General features: G+C 38.6%; 2 protein-coding genes across 2 annotated transcripts; both read left to right on the top strand.

The window, feature by feature from the left end:
• The first annotated feature begins 1,621 nt into the window (after window positions 1-1,621).
• Window positions 1,622-6,441, top strand: hsh2d (hematopoietic SH2 domain containing). Its single transcript, XM_030728005.1, has 6 exons — window positions 1,622-1,640; window positions 2,109-2,299; window positions 3,885-3,974; window positions 4,086-4,251; window positions 4,450-4,710; window positions 5,009-6,441. Exons 2-6 carry the CDS (start codon window positions 2,175-2,177, stop codon window positions 5,471-5,473), a joined length of 1,107 nt encoding a protein of 368 aa, XP_030583865.1. The 5' UTR covers window positions 1,622-1,640; window positions 2,109-2,174; the 3' UTR covers window positions 5,474-6,441.
• Window positions 6,442-8,595: 2,154 nt separating this feature from the next.
• Window positions 8,596-15,837, top strand: tax1bp3 (Tax1 (human T-cell leukemia virus type I) binding protein 3). Its single transcript, XM_030727489.1, has 4 exons — window positions 8,596-8,803; window positions 11,621-11,740; window positions 14,542-14,619; window positions 14,806-15,837. The coding sequence occupies exons 1-4, from the start codon at window positions 8,765-8,767 to the stop codon at window positions 14,992-14,994; spliced, it is 426 nt and encodes a 141-aa protein (XP_030583349.1). The 5' UTR covers window positions 8,596-8,764; the 3' UTR covers window positions 14,995-15,837.
• Window positions 15,838-20,445: the final 4,608 nt, after the last annotated feature.

The following is a 20,445-nucleotide window of genomic DNA, read 5'->3' as shown; positions in this document are numbered from 1 at the left end:
TTGACATTTAACAAATCTTTTTATTTATATATATATATATATATATATATATATATATATATAGCTAGATAGGTAGATATATAAATTAGTTACATCTCAAATTTTTGTGTATTTTTTAGTGTTCTTACAGCTTATAATCCGTTTCTTTTAAGAATTTTTAGTGATGTTTTTGCTTCCATGACGTACAGTTTTGTGTTGTAAATAATTCTGCTACTGTATACAGTGCTACACTTTCATTTCTGGTCTGTAATATGCAAATGTGTCGCACTTGGCATACAAGTGGTGCAAGAACTGCTGAGCAGTCTGTAGCCTCATACTATCAGGGTATCTTGTGACAATGGGAAGTACAAATGGGGAGTTTTCTGGAGACGAAATGCCACCTAATTCACACCACTTCTAGCCAAGCATATTCTACTCATGCACTTCCTCCCCAGCCTTGCAAATAGGGTAAGGCCTGCACCTCTCACTTTAGTCACCTGATTCAACCATTATTAATACAGTACTGTCTGTTGCTTCTTCTCCTTGTAGTTTTCTCCTCTTTAATGTGCTGCTGGCTTATTTTTCCCTTCTTCATCACTAAATGAAGCAGTCAAGATGCTTTAAGGAAGTGTATAAGGGCTTGTTTGCTTGAGAAGATTACATATTAGGATTAATCATTGCCTGGTAACTGGGTTCACCAAAAGGTTTGAAAAAGATAAATCTACTTTTTTTTTCTCATAAAAGTGGGGAAGGGGTGGAGTGTGTAGGTGGGGGGGTTTTGTGTGCAAATAGGGACGAGCCCCGCAGAAACGTTTACGCTGGCGCTCATAACTTCTGCTTGACACACAACTTTGGGAGGAAATCCAACAACAAAGACTTTGACCTTTGTTCTGGCATTTTTAGTTTTGACAGTCATCATGTGGGTGGAGAAGTTTCTCTGAAACCATTAGTATTTTTTTTACTGGGAATTTTTTTATTGAATTGGAAATCAGTCAATAAGTCACTTAATTAGTCAGACAGCAGCACACATGCCAAAATTAGAAGTTCCTTTTTGAGAGTAATCATGCACCTTTGTCCTACATGAGCAGGAAGTTCCTTTTCTACTTTTCCTTAAAAGCTAGTGACCTATAGCTCACGCACTGATACATGTTTTTACTAATGATAACTGACTTGAAATGATGCAGGTGCAACTGTAGCTGGAACTTCAGCATGTGGATGTGTGCAGTCATTGCTGTCTGTGAAACTTTCCAAATGTGTATCGTTTTTCTGCTTTCTATAAAAATCTAGTCTTGGAATAAAGCAGGACAACTGCAAAATATTGAGAAAATCATATTTCTTATCTCTTCCATCTAAACAATCATTTGAAGTTCATTTCCTCCACAGTGTTGAACACGTGTATACATCCTTGGACACACTTAATGCTACTGATCCATGTGTGTTCTGTCTTAACATATGTGGAGTATCTGAATAGTTTGGATAATGTTTTATTTGGAGACGTTATTCAGTGCTTTCTCAATGTGTGCAGCTCTTAAAAGCTACCATATTTAAAATGCTGCTGTGCTGTACTTTGATCGAGAAGGGTTTTGACTCCGCCCCCGGGCAGGTTTTTTTCAGGTGAGTGAGCTCAGCTGTGTCATTTTGTCTCGGAGCTGCCAGACAGAGTAAGTAACTTCTGCTATGAGTTATATTTGAAACCAGTTTTGAGTTTTGTTCACAAAATCAATGTTTTGTAATAAATTATGTGTTAATATTTTAAATTTAAGATTAATTAACAAATATAATTGACAAGGTCTTCCAACTGTTGGAACTGCTGTAAATATAAGTATCAATGTATAGACTTGATATTTAGCTCTATGTTGCTATTATATTTGAGATTTTTAAAACGCAAAGGAACTCTTATAATTCAACTGAAGAACTATTCCCCGTGACCCTGAATTGGATAAACGGAAGAAAATGAATGGATGGATGAGGAACTATTCATAGTTACCACAGAACACTTCACCCGAAACAGGAACAATGAATATTTAAAAATGCAAATTAAATGGCAGCTCTTTCACCTCTGTGTGGTTTGGGCTATATTTGTATACTTAATGTTTGGAGTCAGTAAACTGTAACTTCTTCATTTACAGGTCTTTGTGTTCAGTCACTTTTCCAACAGCCACAACTGAGGGTTAAATGAACCATTTTGCGGGAGGATGGAGGGAAGTCAGTCGTTTAAAGGGCAAAATGATCCTTACACCTGGTTCACAGAGTCTCAGCTCCAGTATGTCATCAAGAACGGTGTAGTCCCAGAGTGGTTTCACGGGATCATTTCCAGAAAGTAAGTTTATGAGGTCTATCATTACCTTCCATCTACTCGAGTGGATGTGGGTGACCAAAAGAAATCCTGCAAGCTAAAGATGCCATGGCATGGCATGCAGTGGAACTGCATTTTTTGTAAATGCTTTGTGCCTTCATTAATGTTTTTTTCATATCTAAAATATTGTGTTTAAGTTTAGTTACCTGCCACTTTTGCTCCAGAAAGGAGCAAAAATGGCAACAAGTAAGATATAAAATGCAGCTGTAATGTAAGAATGAGTGAAAATGCAAAGCATAAACAGGTAAAGTGTTAAATCTCTCAGATGTCACATTTTTAGGAAGTAGTCCAATGTTTCAGGAAGCACACAAGGGTTAGATTTTCTTTCCAACGCCCCATATAACAGCCTTTAAAACATCTAACTACAGGCATGCATTAACAGAGATTTGCATTTACTTTTCCTGCTTTTTTTTTTTTAACCCTACTTTTGGAGACTGTAACTAAAACTAATCTTTTACTTTGCAGGTTTTCTTTAGTTAGTACATAGTGACTCCATAGTGTGTAGTACAGTATTTCCCAAGGTCAAGAGTGATGCAGCCCGCTTAGAAACCAGAAAATCCCATGAGGCCCCCGACCCCCAGTCGTCCCTAAGTGCCGGCCTGTGAAATTTTCCTGGTTAGAAGCCTGTCTTCACGCTCGTCAAAGAAAGTGATGCATTTCTTTAAAAATCTGATTAAAAAAAACATAAACAAAACAGGCTGTTGGCCATAAATTGTGAATATTTCCCAGTCATATGTAAAGTTCTAATGCCAATCTGTGACCCACTTGCCACTGGGACACAAACTTCAGCACAAGAGCAGAAAATTTAGGTCAAATTAAACTAACCACCTCTTATTTAATTCACTTTTTTTTTTAAACAAACACATTTATATAAATATGTAATTATGCATACTTGTGAGTAATTTCAAACTCATTTTCTGTTATTACTACAACTATAAGATGTGATTAGCATCTATGGGCAGTTCTCAATGGTATATTTCGCCCTTATCATGTTTTAAAGCTGTAAATTAAATTATTAATTATGGTTAGAAAAAAAGTCTTATGTATTTTTGACAGTTTAGGATGTTTAATTATGGTAACACAGTGGTTAGCACTGTTGCCTGCAGCGAGAGGCTCCTGGGTCCAATTCTCCTGGCTGGTTTTGCATGTTCTCCCTGTGCCTGTGTGGTTTTTCTGCGGGTACTCTGGCTTCCTTGTGCAGCCTAAAGACATGCATGTTAGATTAGCTGGTGATTCTAAATTGGCCATAGGTGGGAATTCTTCCTCTACATCCAGATAGATATTCACAACCTAATATATATTGGGGTTATTTTTAGGTGTAGCATACTGTTTATTTTATTAACACAATATCAGAAGTTTCTATTTGATAGATACGCCTGCGCATGGAAAAACATGTTCTAAAATATGTGCAAAGGCCAGGCTGATTCCCACTGTGATTATCATGGAAATGTGACTCCGCAGTTGCAGTTTATAAATAAACCCACACCGTAAAATTTACAGAATGAAGTGCATGCATCAAAGAGGCCTTTGTTTGTGGCAATTTGTGTAGGACAGCAGAGGAACTGCTCGTGTCTAAGCCTCCGGGTTACTTCCTCATCAGAGTGAGCGAGAGCAGGATCGGCTACACTCTCTCGTACCGGTGAGTGTTTGCGGCATGGTAGAAACTTTATTTTTAAGAGTATGCACTCACACACTCAAACACAGTTTGACTGAGCTCCACTCTGCTCACTCTAATGTACTGACCTCATAGTGCCGAGGACCGATGCAGACATTTCATGATTGATGCACTCAAGGATGGCTATTACATTATAGTGGGGGAGAACAGGTATCACCGGTTTCTGCAGGACCTGGTTGACTTTCATCGAAGGACTCCCATCATGCCTTACTCTCAGGTGTTGACTATTCCTTGTGGACAGGTAAGAACATGTGTTAACCTTCCTGTATACAGGTGTCTCAACTTTATACATGTTATTGTAAACTATGGCTTTACATTTTAGGGCATGATATAAAGTTTAGCTGTTTAAATTACAATAAAACATCTGTGCAGCATATTTTCTTTAAGAAAGAAAAAAATATCAACACTTGCTCTGTTTTTATGTCTGATCTTATGTCAGGCCTCAAATGACAGGACTGACTATGCAGAACTACTGTTTCCCTCAAGAGGCCCAGGCTCCAGGACCAGTTTGCCACCAAACAACTCCCAGCTTCCTAGTATAAGTCAGCCAGGATTGCAAGAGGATATCCCACCCGCCCTTCCTTACCGCCCAAATAATCTGGGGAACTCACCACCTTTGTCAAAAAAAAGTCAATCAGATAGGCTTTACCCATCTTTAGAAGATGAGTTCCAAGACAGAACCACCCCACCTACAGCACCGGTAAAAATGACCATGAAAACTATTCTTTAAGCTCTGAAAATTAAAGACACACATACCTTTTCTGTTTAAACTGGTGAAAAGGCTTTCATTCAAAAGGTTTTCTTTGGAGCCAGCATCCTTTTAGTAATTTATAAGGGGTTGAGTCTGGTGATTTCAGGTATGAATCTAAATCTTGATGTGAAAGGATATTTACTTGTGATCAGTAGGTTTGCAGGAATAGTGGCATGCATGTTTAAAAGTAAAAAAAAGTTGAAAAGAAAAAAAAAATCTGTGCATCTTTTATGTTTATGATTTACAGCCTGCACCAATGACGAGGAAGAGATATATGGCCGACAACCCTCCATCCAACCAACCACCTGAAGTCCCTTCTCGAAACTGCGTGGCTCTAAAGCAGATTCAGGCTACCAGAACGGTCTCTGCACCTGAGAGCCTGCCCACTCTCACGGGCTCTGAACAACCACCCTGTACCAACATCCCGCATGTGAAGAACCAGGAAGCAAAGTTGTCAGCCGTCATCAACCTAAAGAACTTCAAGAAGAAATTCCACAAGAAGAGGGAACCTCTGCAGGATAATTCATATTCAGAGATTAACACGGAGACAACTAACAGGGGTGAAAATGCTGAGCACGAGTACCAGGAGATCACAGGGCAGCAGACCTTTTGTGAGCCACCACTTTCCTCCACCTGCACTCATCCAAGGCTGACTGATGAAGTGTTACCCTTAGAGTACATGCCACCACCACCTTTTGCCCCAGGCTTCTGATCCACAGCAATGTAATCACCTGAAACTATAATAAATAAGAGAGTCAAATCAAAGAAGAGGGTTAATGTGCACATGTATCCTTATCTGAGCAGTGCATACAAATGAGAGGATGTGATAGCCTCCATGCTGAAAAATCCTGCTTCCTTCAAAACTTTATGATCTTTATTCACATGTAGGTTTCACCTTATGAATGACTTAATGTCAAAGTATTTTACCAGTAAGGCATTAATTCACAGTGAGAGATACATGTATGCTTTTTTAAATAAGATAACAGATGAGTGAGACAGGATAGCTGTCTCATCCTATTTCCTGTCTATGTGCTAAGCTAACGGCTGCCATATTTACCATAATATCAATCTATTTCTTTCAAGTTAAGGGAGCTTGGAATATTTAATTTTAAGTTGTGCCAAATTATATATGCTTTAAAGAAAATCTAAACAGATAAATAGCGTTACATAAAAATAAGCATTGCAATAAATGCATTATATAGGTGTCTACCTGAAGCCAATTTTCTGCCACCTTTACAGGTTATGCTTTTAAATGGAGGTTACATTTTTTCATATGCTGATTTGGTAGGATATTAAAGTCTGAATGTGCTAAGGAGAAGTTTTAGATAGCACATGTAAAGAAGAAATAACAGCTGCTTTGAATAAAGGTGGAAGGCTGTTGCATCACATGCAGATCTCTGATCAGAAGTATGACAGAGATGCTGAGAGAGAGAGAGAGAGAGAGAGAGAATGCAGAAACTGGTCATTTGTTAAAGGTGAAAAAAATGGAGGTCTGTTAAATTCACCTTTTTAAAACTGGTGAACACAGAATGTGAATTTTCCTAAAAGGACCATTTCAATTTTAAGATAAATGGCTGACTAGTGATACCTAGACATAAGGATTACAGGAGACCACATTTCATATTCATGTCTATGACAAGATAATATATGAAGGATGTATTTTTTTAAATACAGAGTTAATAAAGCACTTAAAATATTCAGTCGTTATTAGTGTGTCATTACCACCCAGTGTTTAATCTCTCCAGCAATCTTTATTGCATGACACTCCCTTTCTAACTTGGCCTTTTGTGTCTCATTGTCAGTCACTCTTGTATAGACTGCCCTCTTGTGGCAGCAAAACACATCTGATGCTTGCAGAATAAGTAGTACAACAGTGTTTGTATCTGGCTTTAAATGTTTGCTATTTTTTTTTAATGTTTTACTTTATTAGTTTAAAGGAAAATTTGACTGAAAAAAGCAGACTTCAAATTGCACTTCAATTTAATAGCTAAGACTATTTTGCTATCTTGAACAGATATACACTCACCAGTCACTTTATTAGTTACGCCTTGACACTGCCGGCTTGGACCCTTCTTTGCCTTCACTGCCTTAATTCTTTGTGGCATAAATTCAACAAGTTGCTGCAAACATTCCTAAGAGTTTGCAGCAACTTGTTGCAGTTTATAAACTGCAACAAGTTGCTGCAAACATTCCTAAGAGATTATGATCCATATTGACATGATGGCATCACACAGTTGCTGCAGATTTGTATGCTGAACATCCATGATGCTAAAGGTGCTCTACTAGATTGAGATCTTATGACTGTGGGGGCCATTTGAGTACAGTGAATTCACTGCAATGTTCAAGAAAACAGAGATGATTTGAGCTTTGTGACATGGTGCGTTATTCTGCTGAAAGCAGCCATAAGAAGATGGGTACATTGTGGCCATAAAGGGATGGACATGTTCAGCAACAATACTCAGGTAGGCTGTGGTGTTGAAATAAAGCTCAGTTGGTACTAAGGGGCCCAAAGTGTGCCACAAAAATATTCCCCACACCATTGCATCACCACTAGCAGCCTGAACTATTCATACAAGGCAAGATGGAGCCATGCTTTCATTTTGTTTAAGCCAAATTCTGACCCTAACATCCGAATGTCACAGCAGAAATTGAGACACATCAGACTAGGCAACATTTTTCCAGTCCTCTATTGTCCAATTTTTGGTGGGCCTGTGTGAACTTTAGCCTCAGTTTCCTGTTCTTAGCTAACAGGAGTGGCACCCAGTGTGGTCTTCTGCTGCTGTAGCTCATCTGTTTCAAGGTTTGACATGTGTTCAGAGATGCTCTTCTGCATATCTTGGTTATAACAAGTGATTAAGTTACTGTTGCCTTCCTATCAGTTTGAAGCACTCTGTCTATTCTCCTTTCACCTCTGGTATCAGCTAGGCATTTTCAGCCAGAGAACTGCTGCTCACTGGATATTTTCTCTTTTTCAGACCATAAACCCTAGAGATGGTTGCGAGAGAAAAAACCAGCAGATCAGTGGTTTCTGAAATACTCAGAGCAACCTGTCTGGCATCAACAGCCATGCCACGTTCAAAGTCACTTAAATCACCTTTCTTCCCCATTCTGATGCTCACTTTGAACTTCACCAGGTCGTTTTGTCCAGTCTACACATCTAAATGCACTGACTTGCTGCCATGCGATTGACTGATTAGATGTTTGCTTTATGGAGTACTTGAACGTCTAATAAAGGCGTACCTAATATAGTGGACGCCTTGACGTGACTATTTGTTGTGATTTGCTGCTATATAAATTAAATTGAGTCTATATACTTATTACAATTATGGTCCCCAACTTTCGTGAGGGGGTAAAAAAGCTCAGATATCTATTTGTTGTATTGTTTTTGTTCAGCTGTGTAGCATTAAGTAACACCTTCCATGTTTATCTCACCCTTTTTTTAACCTCGATCAGGGCTTTTTTTTTTAAAAAAAAGGCTTTTCTTTTTTTCTTTGTTTCTTTCTTTTGCTTTTCTTTCTTTTTTTTTTTTTTTTACATTTTTAACACTTTAAACAGCCGCTTCTTTTTTCTAGATATAACTGCCGTCTATGTGATTGAGCGCAAAAGTAAAGCCAAACAAAGTGCCGTGCAACTGTCCAAAATCAATCATAAAAGTCAGATTACATATAATTGTGCCCCTGAGTCAAGGAGGGCCAAGAATTCCGTGATGAGTTCGATTCGTTTTCATTTCAGTTCAGTCATTATAGGACGACTGCCAGCGGTTAAACACCGCCCTCCCTGGCTACCAAGGTGTGACAAAACACACAACCCCGATCGCCTGAAGGGGGAGGAGGGCGAAGTGACATCATGTGTGAGGCCGTTGGGTTCCAGCTTGGTTTTCTCCTCTGTCTCATGTAAAGTTGTCCCGCTAGCCCCAGCCTCTTTTCTTTTCTTTTGTTTTTTTTTAACAACAGCATTTGTTGGAAGTTTAGTCTCTATTTAAGCCAAACAGCCCAGCGAGAGTATGTCTTTCGTCCCAGGTCAGCCGGTCACTGCTGTTGTGGTAAGTTTGGAGAGTGTGTAGCTCTTCCCATTGACCGAGACTCTATTGTTCGGCTTCTTGTCCGACTTTAACATTAGATTAAACCATGTCGGTGCAAACTCTGAACTAACTCATGATAGGGAACTATACGCCGCTAACTAACGTTTTGTTACCTGGACGGTGACTTTTTTGTTTAGCTAAAAGCAGTACGGTGAGTAGCTGAACAGATATTAGCACTTTATGCACACAATTAAATTTAACCGAATAACTCGTTAAAATCACTGCAGCAAAAAAAACTGGGCATTTTGTTGACCGTTAATTTAAAGGCAACTGAATTTATCGACAGAAAACAGCTCTTTAGAAAATGGGCGTCACCACCGTGGTGGTCTTCCTGGTCTTCTACACGCAGCCTCACGTAGTGTTTTAAAGTACTGTTTGTTGGCAAAATATCACAACTCCGAGTACACGTTTGTGACCAATGCTACAAAGCTGAAGATATAACTGGAGTTGGATGGCTGGGATTTTAGCAGGCCCGAGTTGTCTCAAGTATACGAAGGGTATGGAGCAGGCCAGTGAAACGTACAGGCTCTGACTGTAAGACAGTGACGTGAATGTTTGCCTTTCTAATTCTTGAAAATAACAGTAATAAATTCCTGCCACAACTCCCCAGAGGCCAAAGTGAACTGTTCAGGTTGATTGGTTTGACCAGCACTTTACAGCTCAGAGAAGAAATAGGGTAAAACATTGAAATGATAGACAATTTGTTTTTGTCAAAATTCGGGAAACAGAAGTCAGTGATTTCCGTGTGTGTGTGTGTGTGTGGGGGGGGGATCAGTTTCTTTTATTTATTTATTTTTCATAATTATTCAGTTGTGCCCTGACTGCTTAAAATACACCTCAAATAAAGCCATCACCTGTAATAAAATACGAAAGAGGTGAGGTAATGTCCTCACTTGTACAATAACTGTACTATTGCTGTTTTTCAAGTTAAACACCCTTGAAGTACATAAGGGTGTGTCTAAATTCCCATTAATTTTTCAGGTATTTGAGTCATTAATTCTCAAATGAAGGCGGTAGTCACAAAAAAAATTTCAGGGCTGAAAAATGCATTTAGGCTCTGTATAAAAATGTGTTTTTAAAGTGTTTTTTCTGCCTGAAAAGTGCATGTGGCTACCTTCTTGTACTTATAAAGTTATGAGGGATCAAAAAGGCTGCAAAAAATGGCAAATTTTGAACCACTTCTTTGTACTTCAAAAGCCTGTAAGTTGGAAAATGTTTATTTTATGATGTTAAAATTTTGTATGAAATCATTAAATATACTACAATTATTGTACATAAACAAAATAAGTTTATCCTGAAGGGTACAGGTGAGAAGTTACTTTTCTTTTCTTTTTATTTTTTTTTTTATGATTTTTATACAATATTTACAGAAATGAACCCAGACAGAACAAACAGTGCGTAGCTGCTACAGTTACATAATTTGAAATGTTTATGCAGTCAAAAGTGCAGTATATTTTTAAGAAATATGTATTACTAAAATGTTCACAGGCAGTGATGTAATAGACCTAAACAAAAATAGGTATTTAGCCTTTTTAGCAATCTTACTGTAATACACAAACTCTGGCTGTGTGTGTGTGTGTGTGTGTGTGTGTGTGTGTGTTTGTGTTTGTGTTTTTTTGGGGGGGGGGGTTGCACGTGAACTCCTCCTAGATCACTAGGAGTTGAACAACCAAACTTGGTACACAGGTACATGTTAGGCCCTTGAAGGTTCTTATCTATATCAGGTATTGTGATGAGTCATAATATCTGATATAGATGAGAAAACAACCACCTAGCAACAGGCTAAAAGGACCCATTTGTTGTGTTAATGCACCGATATGCTTCATAAAAGCATTCTGTCATTTTTGTTTCATACCTGTAACATTTCATTTATATCCACAAACGTTGAATTATATATGCCTAGCAACCACCTACCAACAAGCTGCAGAGAGAATATCAACCACCTCTATTTTTTTTCTCAGTGTGATAAAGTATTATCAGTTTGCCAACAACATGAACAGACCAAGCAATACCATAGCAATTTTTTGGGAGCAGTCGACCTGTTATCAATTTGGGATTATACTTCCTTCTGGACACAGCTGTAGACACCATGGACCAGTCATTCCTGTTATACTACTTTTACATTTGCCATGTGTTAGTGTTCTTTAAGGTTGTGCAGACTTCCATATGGAGCCTTGCATTCACCCTTTCATGACAAAATGTATGTCACCCGGACCCAACAGGACCCTTGCATGCTGACTTAACACAGTCATGAAAGGTCTGCCTATCAGGCTTATGAACTCCCTTTTACTTTATGAGAAAGAAGCAGTTCCAGTCATTGTCAGACTTCGCTGCATCAGCCACACCAGTGAGAGGCTGTCTGATTATTCACTGTTGCACACACAGGCAGTCTTTGTGTTTGAAGAGTCCCTCTGAGTCATCCGTCTCTGTGATGTGGTGAGCCTGCAGCTGCTTGTCAGTGTCAAGGGTAGGGTCCATTAATAAAGTGTCTGCCTATGGACTCGAGTTAATAAGAAACGGTCTCTGAGATCAACTGTTTGCCTAAACTGAAATCTAGAAAATTAGTTTGTGGTGGATAAATCAGTGCTTTACTACCGGACAGGATGATAAGTTGGCTATCTTTATGTAATTACTGCAATCTGAATGTCATTTGGGAGTTAATATAAAAATATGAAACATGTGCCTACACCCTCACTTCAGTTCATGAGAAAGCTGGACGATACGCCTACCCACTCTTTTCCTCAACACTTTTTTGATTTGTTTTCTTTTGTTAAACAGCAACGAATTGAAATTCAGAAGCTGCGGCAAGGAGAGAATCTGATCCTTGGCTTCAGCATCGGAGGAGGGATAGACCAGGACCCTGGGCAGAATCCCTTCTCTGAGGACAAGTCTGACAAAGTGAGTCTTTTTGACTTTGATTCTCTCCAACTGTCTTTGTTCATAGTTTGCTGTAGTGATATGATACACAAACAAAACGTGTTCAGAGCATGGGATGAATGAGGACACAATAATTTCACTGACACAGTCAGAAAAGCAGTTCCAGTCATTGTCAGACTTTGCTGCATCAGCCACACCAGTGTGAGAGGCTGGTTTCAATTTCACTATGATGTGGTGAAAGGACTAAAATCAGAAATTAGATATTAAAAAGTTAAGTCAGAATGTTTTAAAGTGGACTTTTTCTACTTTTACGTGTTTTCTATCATCTTTATACATGTTAACAGTGGTGGATTTTACTTAAACATGGTCAAAGTGTAAAATAATGAGGTCAGCCTATGTGTACCTGTTCCTTGTTAGCACAAAGGTCAGGCTTCATCCTCCCCTAAATTCTCAATTTCAGACAGTTTTTTTGTACTCTTGGTCCTGAATGGTGAATGGTAAATGGACTGGTTCTTATATAGCGCTTTTCTACTCTACTTGAGCTCTCAAAGTGCTTTATACAACATGCTTCATTCACCAATTCATGCAAGCACTTTTTTCTGCACCTTTGTGCTTTCTTTTTAACATTCACACACATTCACTCCAGTGAATACACCAGAGAGCAACTTGGGCTTCAGTATCTTGCACAAGGATACTTTGGCATGCAGACTGAAGCAGCCAGGAATCAAACCACTGACCTTCTGATTAGTAGATGACCTGCTCTACGTACCCTCTTGTACTAAGGGCCAGTGCAGATTAGGATTATTTTGAACTGTGAATTATGCAAAATAAAATTATTTCAATAAGGAGAGATCATTAGGAGAAATTGAACAAGATTTATCGATAATACACATAGCTGTTTAGCAGTTAGACTCCAATGGCCCATTGAAGCTGAAGGTATCCCAGTAGAGATAGGAATTAGGCAGGACCCCCATAGTCTAGACACTGGTGGTTGTGGAGACTAAGATGGAGGCTTGGAAGGAGCTTTTGGGTGGTGAAGGGGAGGAGGTGGGTTGCATGAATGAATGGAGAATAACAGGTAAGCAGTGATATTTAAAGCACACTGAGGGAGGCCGATTGGCTCAAGGAAGGTGGGCAGAAAGATGATTGGACTAGAAGAGAAGGGGTCAGCATTGAGTTTGACAGTGTGGGAAAGTGGAGTTGATGTCAAATAGAGAAATGGTAAAAAACTTGGGAAAGAATGCGGATGACTGATTGCAGATCTTCCTTATTGAACTTAAGCTTGAGCTTCATTAAGCTGGAAATGAGCAGAACAGGCCTCCTTTAAAAGCTATACCTGAGAAGTCCTATGATTTTCAAATAAAAATATTGTGACATTATGCTTGACTTTCTTCAAGTCACTAGTTTTGGTTATGTGGATCTTGTCCTCAATTTAATGAGACAGTGAATATCTCAACTCAAGAATTTCAGTCATCCCACTTTGGTGAGCTACAGGCCTGAACACATTCCTCATGGCCCAAGGTGGTAACTAAACAAACTCAGTCACAGAAAGGAATACTTCAGGTTTACACAAAGTCATGCCACACTGCTGACTGCACATTTTGAGCTGGTGGGACAGAAATGTACTGATGTGCTGCCATGTTATAGATGAATAAGACTTACATACTGGCTTCTACCTTTTCACCTTGAGACTTTAATTTATTAACATATTTCATATATTACAGTAACTTTGATGTGAGGGATGTACCCGCTGTGTCGTTCCAATAACAGCGGGCCTTTGTCTTGTTTTCTCTAAGTATCTGTTCTGTATTGTGCAAAAATTATTGGTGGGCAGAGATGTATAAAGTACTGGAGTAGAGGAGTGGAGTAGAAGTACAAGTACTATATAAAAAAATTGACTTGAGAAAAGTTGAAGTGTTCTTTCAACACCATACTCAAGTGGAAGTACAGAAGTACTCAATTTTTTTGGTACTTAAGTATTGCAAGTAGAAGTATTTCAAAAATTGCTACTCAAGTACCGAAAGTACAAGTACAAGTACTGTGTATATTAAAGAAAGGCAGTCAAAAGTTTGATTATCATTGTTTATATTATTTCAAACATTTGAAAGGCACAATGTATTTGGCTGAAGCTGGAGTACAATGATAAAAGGCCATACAAGTGTTTACAAAAAAACAAACACAAATAAAACATCTCAAAAGGCCAGAGGGGCAGTCCACAGAGCAGCTAAAAGACAAACCTGGACAAGGTGTTCCTGGGACGTCATCCATCTCGATATTGGACAGTAAGCTGACGCGTTTTGTCCTCAATACTTGCAAGCAACAGCGCAAAAGGCGGAGACGAAGCCTGCGTTTTTTTTATAGACTTGATCGCTCAAATCGCCCAATGATGAGCCAGCTTCATAAACCGTGACAGCGCCATCTACCGCTCTGGCATTGATACTATGACTTGGGGATGATTAATAACGTTTTCATAATAGTAACGAGTAATGATTCAGCACGTGAAAAATGTATCGGAGTAAAAGTATTAAATTAATCAAAAATATATAGTGGAGTAAAAGTGAAAGTAGGGGAAAAAATATGTACTCCAATAAAGTACAGATACTGTATTTTAGTACTTAACTGCAGTACTTAAGTAGTTCTACTTCGTTACTATACATCTCTGTTGGTGGGTGATTCTGTCTGGACAGTCTGGACTTCACAAAAACCATCTCTTTAACTGTACTTCAGGGATATCCTGTATTATTTTGGATTACCTTTTTTAAATCAGACCTGTTCTCCAGTTGTGAAAATATGAAATGATGAGTTGTTCGTGTTGTCAACAGGGCATTTATGTGACCAGGATATCACCAGGAGGACCAGCAGAATTGGCTGGCTTGAGGATAGGAGACAAAATAATGCAGGTGTGTACTGAACTCAAGTTTTGATCTATGGATCCACAAGATGGCACTATGTGCTTCACAATCAGTGCTGTGATGTCTTTCATGAAACTGCTCCAGTTTTGTGTTTGTTTGTTTGTTTTTTGCTCATTTTTGGAGGGTTTTTTTTCTTTTTCTTTTTTTCAAACCAAGTTCCTTTCTTCCTCTCAGGTGAACGGTTGGGACATGACCATGGTGACTCATGATGATGCCCGTAAAAAACTAACAAAGAAGAAAGAGGATGTGGTGCGAGTACTAGTAACAAGGAAGTCGTTGGAGGAGGCTGTCAAACACTCTAAGGGCACTCATCCCAAACACGAATGTGGTGGTTCTACTTCTATGCACAGACTAATGCAATAGCTAAGAACTGAAGACTCATGTGGAGTACAAACACTCCCCCAAATTCACTTCATAGTTGCACCGTGGCCTTTGTATTCCAGTAATGCAAAAAAAAAACCCCAAACTGAGACAGATCACTTTGTTTGGAAATGAGCCTCAGTTATGTTTTTGTTTTCTCATTTGTAACACATCCAGTTATATCTGATCTCAGAACAAGAAAACTATGTGAAAAGGTCTGCTTGGGAACAATGACATTTAAGACATTCGCAGTGATTATAATATGCATTAGTACTTGTGGAAAACACTTTATATTCTGGTACTTCCACAACTGTTAATTCATTCACACGTTTCAAGAACCAATATTTTTACGTCATTATTACAGCAACAAATGCCAAAGTAAAATCAAACAGTTTGTGTAATTCTAGACAGTTTTTTGTTTTGTTTTTTTTAAATAATGGTACAGTATATTGTATAAAATCTATACAAAACAGCCATTGTGTTTTCCCTAATTATAATGTTATTGATGCAGCTCTTTGCATCAGTAAAATGACTTTATTTGTGGTTACTTGCATTTAATGTAACGCCCTCTCTCCTTCTAGAACTGTTAAAGCAACAACACAGTTGAAATTAGAGTTAATGTGTCGTATACAAGTCGAAACTGTAAATCCGAGCCGACAAAGTTTGAATGTTTGTTGGAAATGTGCACAGCAGCCTTAAATGTATTAACACTAAGATTAATGATTCATTTTCCTTTTTTGCCAGTGTGATATCACTAGTGCATCTTTGATACAGCATGTAATAAATAACACTGGAGATGAGTGATTTAGTTCTAATAAACAGTATGTTGGCTATGAGTTACTTTAAGTACTGAAACTGGTATTATGCCACTTGTCTTTGGGTGAACTTACTTTTTTGGTGTGTAAGTTGCTTATGAAATGTTTGATTTGTACAATATTAAAAAAAAGCAATAATCAAGTTTGTAAAATGCAAGTTTTACACCAAAATAAAATACCCGTATAACTGTAAAAATAAATAAAACATTATCCAATAAATGAATGCAAAAGGAACAGTATACCTAAAAGATGACTCATACTGTCCTTTAGAGTCTATTGCCTCACACCGAGGGTTCGATTCCACCTTGGCCCGGGCCTTTCTGTGTGGAGTTGTCCTCTCTTGCTCTTGCCCTATGACAGCTGGGATAGGCTCCTACCCCCGTGACCCTGAAAAGATGAAGTGGAAGGGGATGGATGGAAATTTTTGTTTTTTATAGTCCTGTCATCTAAGGACCTGTAGGAGTTTGGTTGGAAACCAGGAGAATTTCAGTGTTGTGTTACATTTAGAAAAGAGTTTAGTTTGCAGTATTTTATATTTCAAGACTTTATACATGTAAACTACCAGCTGAGCACCAAATTTTTCTTTTGATTCTAGACAATTTCCAAAGTGGGGGAAAAAAATATATATATATTTATATTATTATCATTAATTTTTTCCCCCAATAATGTCCAACTGTATACTGTTGAAACTTATGTTGATAAATCAATGCGACTAGAACTGATATAAACATCATCAGGGTGCTCAAATGTGAAGTCAACAGATTCAGATGATGTCACGTTAATAGAAAGGACTGCATGTGTGAAAGGTGCCAAAAATCTGCTTCTCTTTTATTAATAAAGTACTAATCTAATCCAAAGTATCATATTACTTTACCCCTCTTTTTCATGTTGTAAGACCTTCAACTAGCTTCATGTGGCCAGTTAAAGAGTAATCAGCTGACATTTCAAAGCAAAGAATCTATTCCCTGACCTTTCTGTATTTACCAAGGCTTTTTGATACAGTGAGCTTTTCTTTTATCTCTTAAATATGTCAGCTATCACTTACCTTTGAACAGAGATCTCAGATAATTCATATAAAGAACCCCCCCCCCCCCCCCCTCCTTTCCATTCCCAGCCATTCCTTTGCATCTTAACATTGTTTGTTCTGCAAAGTCAAACACATTTGTACTACTGCCCATTGCATTGTGTTATAACTGCACATGCCTCTAGTATTTCATTTTCCTCTTTGCTGGCATGCACTCTCAGAAATAGTAGTTCAGTGGAAGCCCATTTCTCTGCCTACAAGTACAAGCTGCATGAACATACCCCCTATGTTGGACTTTGAGATAACTGTGTATGTTTTTGTGGGCCAAAATGGAACATGCATGTTCCCAATCAGTAAAATTAAGGTTTTGTTGGTTTGTTATTTGTTGTCTTTGATTAGATAAGGGCTATTGTAAATTGAAATTGCATTAGTCAAATTGGTTGTGTTATTATCTAATGGATTATCAGTGAATTATCTGTTTTCTGAGGGCCAAACACACCTGAGCTGAATGTGTTATGTAATGTTTGAAGACTTAAAATAACATCTGGACACATAACGGGAGAGGGTCGATTTAGAGCACCGCTTAGCTAAAATCCCCCCTTTGAGAAATAATTTATGAGCGTGTGTGTGTGTGTGTGTGTGTGTGTGTTATTTTTATCGGGACAGAGGAAGCACGCTCCATTCCACTTACCTGAGCATCATAATACTATTACACCATGTTGTGAGACAAGAATGAGATTGTGCAAACATCAGCCTAAGCTCAGACTGTCTAAGTTGGCTTTCCCCAGTACCACAACATGTTGCTAGGTAACTAATGGACAGCTGTTAAGTGTGAACAATAAAACCCCAACTTGATTCCAGGAGGTGCTCTGTGCTATTATTTAGTCAGTGCTTAAAGAGTATATTTACTCTCTTAAGTTTGTTGCAGTAGGTTCAAACTTACTTAATTTGTTTGTAATACACTGATTAAACTCATAAAAACCCAGCGCCCTTGTAATTGCATATCAGACTATATGAACCACTTATATTCCAAAGACTGCAATTTCTTACTGCTAAAAGACAAAAGTTCCTTTCTGCAGGCGGGTGAATAATTACACTATCTACACATGGATCATACATGATCCATGCCTCCCACGTTATGGCAAGATAATTGGGTTTCCATGGTGATGCAGTCTGCTCCTATCACGTTGGTCCTACACCAGATTGGAACTAGAGGGAAGCCTACAACCTCAGAGTTATCCCAATACCAGGTTGGACTATTGTAATTCCTTATTACCAGGAAGTTTAAAAGCTCTGTGACCTGACAAGAAGTGGCAAGAAAGATATTTCCATCATGTTAGCCACTTATCACTGGCTTCCTGTGGGGCCCAGAATATCCCTGTGGTTCTTAGAAGTTTTTTTTAGAAAAATATACTGGGAGGTAGAGCCTTCAGGTATCAGGCCCTGTCCTGCAGAATCAGCTCCCAGTCTGGGCTCAGGAGACAGAAATCTTCTCTACTTTTAAAATTAGGCCTAAAACATTTTTGATAAAGTTTATAGTTAAGGCTGGATCAGTTACGTTGTTATAGGCTCAGACTGCTGGGAGACATGCCATAATGTACAGAGCACCTCTTCTCTACTTTCATCTCTTTCATCCACTATTTACTAGTATGTTACACTATTACATGTCAGTAACTTTGTGAGTTCTCACTCTTTCTGCAGTTTTTGTATTTTTTTAGCTCTTGAGCTACATGTTTCTGATCTGCTATTACTGGCTCCATTAAAAACAGCGCTTTCTGTTATATTGTTTATTGTCTCTCTTTTGTCTTTGCTTTCCCCTCACCCCAACTGATCAAGGCAGATGGTCGCCTCCCTGAGCCTGGTTCTGCCAGAGATTTCTTCCTGTTAAAAGGGAGGGGGTTTATGTTGTTGTCAAGTGTGTGCGCAAAGGAAATTGTTGGATTTCTCCCTATAGCATTGTAATGATTTTTCATGACAGTCTTAAATGTTGTATGACACAAATAAGACAGAATGAAAATTGCATTGAATATGGTAGGAGTAATACAGAGCTAGGGACATTGATTAGTAACATGACTGGGTGTGAAAGTATCCCAAAGAGGCTGAGTCTCTCAGAAATGTAAATGTGAAAGAACTCACCACTCTGTGAAAGCAGAGCAGTTTAAGGATGATGTTCCTGAATGGAAAATGAACGTTTGGGTGCTTGTGGCCAGTGAATGCCATATACAGTCACGTGGAAAATTACACTATATTGCCAAAAGTGTTCACGCACCCATCCAAATCACTGAATTCAGGTGTTCCAATCACTTCCATGGCCACAGGTGTATAAAACCAAGCACCTAGGCATGCAGACTGCTTCTACAAACGGTTGTGAAAGAATGAGTCACTCTCAGGATCTCAGTGAATTCCAGTGTGTAATTGTGATAGGATGCCACCTGTACAACAAGAGCAGTCGGGAAATTTCCTAAATTACTGTTAGTGGTATTATAGCAAACTGGAAGAGCTTGGGAACAACAGCAACTCAGCCACAAAGTGGTAGGCCACGTAAAATCACAGAGTGGAGTTTGCAGGTGCTGAGGCCCAAAGTGCGCTGAGGTCGCCAACTTTTCTGCAGAGTCGATTGCTACAGACCTCCAAATGTCATATGGCCTTCAGATTAGCTCAAGAACGGTGTGTAGAGAGCTTCATGGAATGGGCTTCTATGGCTGAGCAGCTGCATCCAATGTTTTTCAGGAGTTGTCAAAAAGACATTATTCCAGAAGTCTTGTGGTTTGTTCAGGTGCATCTTTGCAAACCTGAGATGTGCTGCCCCGTTCTTGTTAGAGAACAGAGGCTTTATCCTGAAACCCCTTCCCAACAAGCCGTATTGTTCAGTTTGTTTGTGTTTTTTTTTAACTGTACTGTCACGACCTTTAACGTGTAGAGCCTTTTTGCTGCAGTTTCTCTGAGCAGTCTGCACAGTCTGGCCTTGGGTTGAATTTACTGTGATGTCTAGTCCTGCTGATGATCAATTAACCAAGCGGTTTTGATTATCAGCACCTGGCTGCTACTTACCCTCTTAATTCCTATGGAAGCAGTAAGGGTGTATTTAGTTTTTCACAGGACACATTAGAGACCTATGAAAACTTTATTTTTCACATGACTGCACATGTCCCAAAGCAACAATTACTGCCATTCAGCTTCTGTTCTTTTCAGGTGAGGCCTTTCTTATTTTGAGGAGATGATGCTAAACCTCATTGTGCTCATATTACAATAAAATAAAATAAAAAGGAATCGAAATGAAAAGAAGGCTGTTCTGCTTTTCTTAAGCTGTTAATTCATTTATCTTTTTTTTTTTTTGTCCACGTTCGTGTGAAAGTTGAGACTTCTCTTAATTTTTAATGTTTCTCAAATCTCCCTGAATTCTTAATCATGGAGACAGTAATTGAACAAACTCAACCAACTATGACAAATCTCACGGCAAAGTCTTGATCTTCTGGAGCTTTCAATCTTATCACGTCAATAAATTAAGTTTGTTCACAATAATTACATAACTTACCCAAAGTGTAAACGCTCCAGAACAGCTTCTAAATAGTTCCACTCTGAAAAAGAAAAAGTAATGCACTGTCATGTTTATTC

This window comes from Archocentrus centrarchus, chromosome 4, assembly GCF_007364275.1.
Source record: "Archocentrus centrarchus isolate MPI-CPG fArcCen1 chromosome 4, fArcCen1, whole genome shotgun sequence".
In the NCBI taxonomy this organism is placed as follows: Eukaryota; Metazoa; Chordata; class Actinopteri; order Cichliformes; family Cichlidae; genus Archocentrus; species Archocentrus centrarchus.
The sequence above is the reverse complement of the archived record's forward strand: the minus strand, read 5'-3'. Positions and strand labels throughout refer to the sequence as shown.